Source organism: Belonocnema kinseyi, chromosome 5 (genome assembly GCF_010883055.1).
Source record: "Belonocnema kinseyi isolate 2016_QV_RU_SX_M_011 chromosome 5, B_treatae_v1, whole genome shotgun sequence".
Classification (NCBI taxonomy): Eukaryota; Metazoa; Arthropoda; class Insecta; order Hymenoptera; family Cynipidae; genus Belonocnema; species Belonocnema kinseyi.
This window is the reverse complement of record NC_046661.1, coordinates 41,819,130-41,827,502: the sequence shown is the minus strand read 5'-3', so window position 1 is coordinate 41,827,502 and position 8,373 is coordinate 41,819,130. Positions and strand designations below refer to the sequence as shown.

The following is an 8,373-nucleotide window of genomic DNA, read 5'->3' as shown; positions in this document are numbered from 1 at the left end:
TTGTAGAAACTATCCATTGACTCTGTACTCGTTCAGGACTTCCCAAAGTTTACTTCTATATACCTACTCAAAAGATTTTTCTAGGTCAACAAATGCACAGAAAACTTTTTTTCCTACTGTCAAACATTTTTCTGTGATCTGCCTTAAGCTAAATATTTGATCCGTACATGGTCTTCCTGACATAAATCCACTTTAGACCTCCCATATCTTTTCTTCTGTTATTTTCATAACCCTATGTATAAATATTTCTGAGTGTATTTTACTAACGGTGCTTAATAATGTGATAAATTGTCATCGAAAAGGTATTTCTTCGTATCGCTGTTGTCATTAATACTATTTTCTCGGCCATATCCTAGATTGCCATCGAACTCTTTTAAAAATAAATATTATCATATCAATTTTACAACCAATAGTTTCGCCGCGTGGAAAAGATTTCTAAAGGGTAAATAAAATAAGACCAAATGAAATATAAAGCTGATAGTCTAGAATTGTAGAAGCAGCATTTAAGAAGAACCAAACAGTGTAGGAAAAAATCGATTAAAATAATATGATTACGATTAAATAAATAATAAGTAATGGAAAAGAAATAGAATAAGTCGGGTTAAACAGGATATATATTTTCATTTTAATTTAATTTATGTGCTCCCATCGGTTATTTCTAAGGTAGAATTATTGATTTGATGTGAATTTTTAAAAAGGTCATGCTTAAAGTAATATCGTGCAGAAAAAACTTTTAGGCTAGACGGATGGAATTCTTATTAGTACTGTCTTTCTTTCACAAAGTATCGAATAGAAAGGACTTCTTCTGTCTGCAAAATGGAAAAAGTTGTAAGAGTACGGAGGAGCTTTCATAACTTAAATTCTATAATTAAGTAACATATTGTATGGCGGGTTACAAAATTTGATCGAAGCTCTAGGCTCATTTTTCTCCATATACTTGGCTCAATATCACAGCGTTTGAGACCGCCATGCCAACAATCTGGAAATATCCAAAAAAATTAAAAAACTGAACTCAAGACAAATAACACAAAATTAAGTGATAAACTAGCTCACGGATTTAAAAGTTTGGAGAGAAAGAATGTAAAATGGACCGCCGGTGAGTAAAATAGGTATCTGGGCACGAGTAGTTATCATTAGTACTGAATATTTCACTTTATGGTTTCTTCTATTATATCTTTTCTTACTCTTCAAAGCATCAAAAGAAGAAGCCCACTGGGAGGCATATGCAGCTTCTGCTATATCTAAGCCCTTCAAATAATAAAAATTAAATGTTGTAAAATATATTATGTTTCTTTATACTCATGCAAAGTTTGTATTAAATGGTTTTTGTATTTTGTAAATACGATATAAATAGTTGAAGAAAATGATCATAATTCAGAAAATATTTAAGAACACTACGAAAGAAATTATTTTTTTATCTAACCAGAGATGATATGTAGCTGGCAATGTAGCAGAAGAAAAATAGTTGCACAGTCACCCCCGAACAGAATTCCAACAAGTTCAATATGTTCACAACACAATCTGCATCAGACTATTGATATGGAAAAATACAGAATTACTTTAGAAGTAGAATAATAGTATCATTATAAAAAAATTAATAATTGATTTTTTACTTGTAATTTATTCAATAATAAAATATATTTAATATGTTACCGTAATTTGGAGAGTTGCTGCTTCAAATGAACACAAACACAGTATAACAATATTTTGCACACATTGCACAAACATACATGGACTGCCAACGTCTTCCAACTCTTTAACGTATCTAAAAATCAGAAAGTGTATTGAGTTCTTTAAAAAATTATAACGATTTTCAAATGAATTACAAAAAGTTAATTTGGGATCATATATTTTTAAAGGAAATTAAATTTGTTTATGCTGAAAATGTTTAATCTCACTTTAGGATTTTCGCATGCTGCACTGCACAATTCTTCAGACGCTCTTCAAAACGGGCTATACCAGTTACTTTTGCACTAGAATAAAGTCAATTGGTTAATTGATATACCTTAAATGTATGTTGCAAGATTATTTTAACAGCAAACGAGATGTTACACTTTACAACCACAGAGGAATTAAACATGCAATGGAGACAAAAAGCTAATCCATGGCTATCAACCGAAAACATTAGATCAACATGAAGTGGATAGTGAGATATCCAATTTTTGGCTGAAAAGGAACATCATGTATCCAAAGACAGAAGGATATGTCATTGAGATTTAGGACAGGGCTGTAAGCACCACAAATTATCGGAAACACGTGTTGCATCAAGGCGTGGTTGACCGATGTCGATTATGTTGAGCACAGAGATAATGATGTGGCGAGCATTATATACATAAAAAACTCGCCCTAAATCTAGGACTCTTACGGGAATGGAAATGTTTCTATGGAAAAATTCTAGAGCCCGTTCTAGGAAACGAAGATTACATCTTATATTGGCATATTATACTATTCAGACGGCTCAATCGATCCGACAACGTAATGCGTGAGGAAAAAGGCGAGGAAAAAATATCTTACGGTGAGTTTCGACTATGCTCAACCCAAAGATTCTCGCATCTCCTGGTTTTCTTTTTATTACACTTCGGTGATGTCTCACAATCATTTTCAGCCCGAAATAAAAAATCGTTTGAGCCATTTTTGACGCTAAAAACGTTTAACATACAGAAGAAGGTTCTAACTACTTGAAATCTTGAGACAAGTAAAACCGTTCAATAATGCTGAAAAATGAGAGAAAAAGTGGAAAAACATGTGTTTTTGAAAAATATTTCCTTTCTAATAAATCCGAAGTCCTAAGTACCCGTACAAAAATTAAATTATATAAAATTATCTGCAAAACATAAACATAAATGAATGTTCTATCTCTAAAAGTGTTGGAGTTATAGTCCGCAAAAGTAGTTTTTTAGTGAATAATCTTTTATTTCACTTACCAAAGTTTAGATTTCGCGCAATAAAGTTCAGCCAATTAGTTCAGTAAATGGAGAACATTACTGCATTTAGATCAAGTTTATAATTATTTTGGGATTTAAAACAAAACACAACTATAAATATTAAAAAAGAGTTATGTAAAATCTTAAGTCCAAAAGTGAAAATTTTGATATGTAATAATTCATATAAGGATTGTATTATTTTCATACCAGTATATCATGAAATAATGCAAAGTAATGTAAATTTGTATTAAATAAATGATCTAAAGTTTATTTTGGTATGATATTAACGATTCCCTTATAAAAAAGTATAGATTGCAGAATTTTTAAAGAGATTTTCATTTTTATTATGAGAGGAATCCCACAACAGTATGGTAAAATGAGAATCGCTAGGCACGTACATCTTTGCCAGGGCTGAAGTTTAAAGCCGAGTCCCCCGTACAAACTTTAACATTTTTAAGTTTCGGTTAATATTGCAGGAATTCAGAAAATACTCAAATATATGGATTAGTTTCAAATATTTATTTTATTCATTAAATTCTAACCTAATTTATTTTAATAGATTTTATATAAATTTAATTTGTAAGTTTTTAATGTTCAATTTTTCAAAAATTAAAAATATTGAAAATTGAATAATTTAGAGTTTTAAGGTTACAAAATTTGTAATAAAACATTATCCAATGTTTTTATTTGCTTCCTCTAATTTTTATAAGCCCGTTTATTAACAAAATGTTAAAATAAGAAATTTCGATGAACGGGGACCAGATATTTTTTGAACGGCCCTGACGTACTCGTACTTTAACTTTTTAGCTGAGATTTTTTTCTCGATATTCTAAGTTTTAAGTTAGCCGTGAGGTCTAGTCGTTAGCGATAGAACGCGTTAAACTTAGAGTAGGTGGTTCGAAATCCGTCACAGTCTTTTCGATTTTTAAAAGCGTTATTATCATTAAAAGCGTGCGACTATATTATATGTAATGTATTGTAATTTAACGTAATCGTTTAAGACAAATTGTGTAAGAATGTGTGTAGTAAGTGGATGACCTTCCACAGAATATGGTTGTAGCAAGTTTTTTTTTTTGCTGACGCACTAAATTTTACAGAACAGTTCGAATCATTTTACCTAACTGGTAGCTAATCGATATCTCATTTTACCTAACTGTCAGTTTATCTTCATTGTCTATAGTTGTATTATTTCTTACTGAATGGCGAATTAAATTATAATAAACTTATATGAATAATTGATATTTTTATATCAAATATTACTCTATTTCATTTTACATGACTAAATGTGAAATTTTAATAAAATTCCATATTGTCCTCCGTTTACCGAACTAAGTTAAGTAAAATTTAACACACAAATTCTTTTTTAATTGCTCATTTCTAGAGAACTAAACATATAAAAATTTTCTTATAATATTTTGTATCTTAAATTGTAGGAAATAATAACCCAAACAACTTAATTGTGAACTAAAAACTTTCATTGGATAAGATTATGAAAGTATGATTAACTTTTAAAATGAGTGAAGGCTATTATATTCACACGATTTACGTTTCCAGTGGGCACCGGGACGTCCTAAAGAGGCCCGTAGAATGTACCTCTATGGCATATGATTTGGCGTCTTTAAGACATCCTTTGGATCTTTTCATGTCTTTAAAAGGTTCTCAGGACGTCCTTAAGACGTCCGCCGAAAGACGTGTATAGGACAAGTTTAGGACTTGTGTGCCCACTGGGTTTAAAGCTAGTCTCGTAGTCCGGATGGATTACGCACGATAAGAGCTGTTATGAGACTGAAACCCACATTGATGTTTGCGAGTATTAAATCTGTTGCAATAGTCCCTTCGAAATTATTGATTTTTATTGATGACCACAGTTGCAATATATTCTCGTGATTTTTCTGGGCGTTCTGTGCCAGTGCGAATATGAGCAATTGGATAACTCCAGAATCTTTGAAACGCTTTGTGCAAACTCCTTGCTCATACGTTTGACGGTACCCAAACGGTTATTCCTTTTTTCACTAGACTGGATAGACAAACATACTTTCAGAAACCCTCCTCCACCGTCAATTAAAAACTTCAAGTGACATTCAGATTATTCTGTTTTCGTTTTGACGTGTTCGATCAAGCCCTCTAAGTTAGTGCAATAAGCAACTGTTTGGGCTGCTTCGGCGAACTCATCAGCTTTGATATGCCTGGGCAGACCGAAGGAACCGAATGGAGCCTCTGCAAAGTACCCCTAAAGAGTAAATATCTCATTGGGTCTTCATTCGGTCCCTTTTTAAAATCCTCGAAAAAACAGCAAAATCAACTTTTAAATTGTTGAAATTTGGATTCTACGTTAAAATTGCCTATAGAAGGTCACGGAATAATTGCAATAGTTTTTTTTGCAACGGTAAAAGGTTTAAATAAATATAAGACGTATAACGCCAGCTGGCCCTATTAAAGCTAAAGCATTGATTTTTTAAATAAGTCTTTAATTTTTTAACTGTCGTATATCCTTCGAGCGACTACATATTCTATTTTTTCGAGAAAAAGAATAATTAAAAATTTCAAGGCGTATCACTGCCAGAAAATCCTAGTTTCCAAGTGGGCTATGGCTATCATGCACTCCATTGCAAAAGTCATCCATTTTTTAATATTTTCAATTAAAACAATAAATATGCTGCAAAAGTAACAGGAGCCACACTGGCATTTGCATGTGTTTTGCATGAAAAATAGGCGACATGAAAAATTTGAATCAGTAGAAAATGATACATGAAACATTTCGTCAGCTCCCGGACCAGCAGGGCAGATACAGTTTTTAGATTTAGAAATATAATTTATGTATGTAAGTACCTGACATTTTCTGATCTCAAAGCTTTACTGAGAAATCTTAATTGAGAGCAAACAATGAGCAAGGTTGATACATATAATTGATCATAACATATACTTCCCATACAGCACCCAATCACACCACAAATTTGAATAAAATAAGAATATCCATAATACTGTTCCTGATCCCAAGGAAACCATCCATCCAGAGGAAGTATTTTTGGGATTGCGGCACTGTCATGTTTTTCAATATAAATTCTGTATAATCGAAATGAAATTGGATTGAAACAATAATGCAACGCGGCACCAATGCCAATTGGAGGCCAATAGTATGCAAATATACTTGTTATCTTGCATGCCAGTTGCATTTCTTTATGCAACTTCTCTCGATCTGTAAAACAAAATTAAAGATAATCATTTAGAAACACCTTTAGATTTCATCTTAATAGATTTATTGTATTTCAGCTTGTTTAATGTCAATTTCCGCAAAATTTAAATTACATGTCGCAGTAGCACTCGATGCATTTTTCCAACTAGATGTGAATTTAAAATTGTCACATGATCCGGAATCCACATATGTGAAAACAGTTTGTCAAGCCAAATTTTACCAATTAATACTTCGATATTTTACATTATGGAAAGCTGATTAGCAATTTACAAAATTATATCTTTTTTGATTAGAATCAAACAGATATAAAAAAAGTAATCCGATATTTCAAATTTCATATTGGCGTCTCCATTGCATTCCACACATGAACAGAATATTATTCTCTTTCTAATATTTCTATTTTTTTTCTATCCTTATTTACTCGTATTATTTCCGATTCTAATCCACTTTCCGCAATAATATCATAATATATTCGGTTATCAGTTTTCTCCTACTCCAATTAACAAAAAATCTAAGATTCACTGAATGCATTTATTTCCTTAGGTATATTTGTGCCAAGTTATTTAATTTCATATTTGGTTAAATATTGTTTAAAGGCAACTCTTTTACGGTTTGATTTACAATTAGTGCAATTATTTTATTAAGAATTATTTTTTAATGCAGATAATCCATTCAGGAAACTAAATTCTTTGAAACAAAAATCCTAGTTTTCTTTAATCTGATTTTAACAGCCAAAAAACATTTTTTAGTTAAATGATTTAATTAGTTGAATAAAAAAGAAGATATTTTAATCAAGTATTTGAATCATCTTTATGTTTCTTTGATGTCACCTTAATATTCCTTTGATCTGAAGAAATAAAAAAAAATGTGCCGCTCCTCACTTTCCTCTTATTATTATGGAACTAAATAATTCAAACACTATTGTTTTTATAATTTCTGCTGATATTGCGCTAATAGAATTCAGCATTTTTCTTTAAAAAATCCTTAAACATCTAATAGGACTTCGTAAGTATCCACGACTCGTTAAATTACACCAAACTATTTTAATCCGCCATATCCCAAATTCGACAAAAAACTTTACCTCGAACATTTTGACAAATTTGCAATGAAAGGTAGTGACAGTTATGAAGCATATTAATAAGACTTGTTATTATGTCTATCTTCCACATGCAGTAGCACCATTTCACAATTCCAGTCGTGTGAAATGAAACCAGTCCAATACCTCTAGCCAGTTGTTTTACATTTTTTGCATCCTTGAGGCCTATTAGTTCTGAAATCACTAACACAAGATTAGCAACCACACATATTATTATCAAGATCCCGGTCGAAAATCTTGCCAATAAGGAAAATACTTTTTCACTTTTATATATACGAAGAAGATGCAAAAGGTCAAATAAATGCTCGGCATATTGATTTAAAGATGATCTGTTTACAGCCGTCATAAGCTGGATAGTTATTAATACAGTGTTTCGAAACTCTGAAATAGTTTTTTATGTCTGAAATCAATCTTAAATAATTACATTATTAACACGGACAATTTTTAATAGGTCTCATATTCATACTACAATGTTTTAATAAATAAACACCTGTTACGGATCTAAATCAATCTTAGTAGACACACACCATCGACTATTATAAGATAGATTTGTTCTATTACGGACCAACAATCTTTGTTCAAAATTATGTTATTTCTTGAAAAAGCTGCACAAATAGCTGACATAATACAATAGGTTTTCTTGAACTTCTACAAGTTTATAGTAATTTTATAATTTTAAAAACATCACTTTTGATTCGTTTATTTTTCACCTTCATTGAACAGCTTCGAACAATTGACTGCTATGAAAATGCTCTATACCCATGTGACCAAACTTGAGATAGAGTTAGTGCATCATATATTATGTACCGCTCGACGAACTGTGCTCTGCCATTATAGCACTTTACATTTCTGATCAAAGGACAATCAGATGTATAATTTTCCGATCTGCAGTTTCTAATTTTTTGGACATAATAAACTTTGAGATATTTCGAAACTTCTAACCTATCATTTTATGACAAAAACAGATACGGAACTCGAAAGTTGTTGCACTATGTAGTTATAATAATTATATACGGAAGTGATATACATGGTATCTCTGTGGAAAGAAAGAGTTGCACATTGTTGAAATTGTTATAGAGTATGAATTGTGTTAGCGTTTTCCTGAAAAATATCAAATTTCAACTCTCAGTCTACATAGGATCCTATATAGGAACCTACAT

The 8,373-nt window shown here is 31.3% G+C and overlaps 1 protein-coding gene across 3 annotated transcripts; it reads right to left on the bottom strand.

Annotated features, from left to right (window-relative positions):
* Positions 1-639: 639 nt before the first annotated feature.
* On the bottom strand, positions 640-7,913 carry LOC117172863. 3 transcript variants are annotated; one of them, XM_033361126.1, is made up of 8 exons: positions 7,704-7,913; positions 7,199-7,624; positions 5,754-6,120; positions 1,899-1,973; positions 1,654-1,765; positions 1,424-1,531; positions 1,054-1,248; positions 640-979 (listed from the first exon to the last, which is right to left on the bottom strand). In XM_033361126.1, exons 2-8 carry the CDS (start codon positions 7,557-7,559, stop codon positions 920-922), a joined length of 1,278 nt encoding a protein of 425 aa, XP_033217017.1. In that variant the 5' UTR covers positions 7,560-7,624; positions 7,704-7,913; the 3' UTR covers positions 640-919. The 3 variants fall into 3 exon arrangements, with proteins under 3 accessions (XP_033217017.1, XP_033217019.1, XP_033217018.1); XM_033361128.1 differs by having other exon boundaries at positions 5,907-6,120; XM_033361127.1 differs by having other exon boundaries at positions 7,199-7,613.
* Between the last annotated feature and the right edge of the window lie 460 nt (positions 7,914-8,373).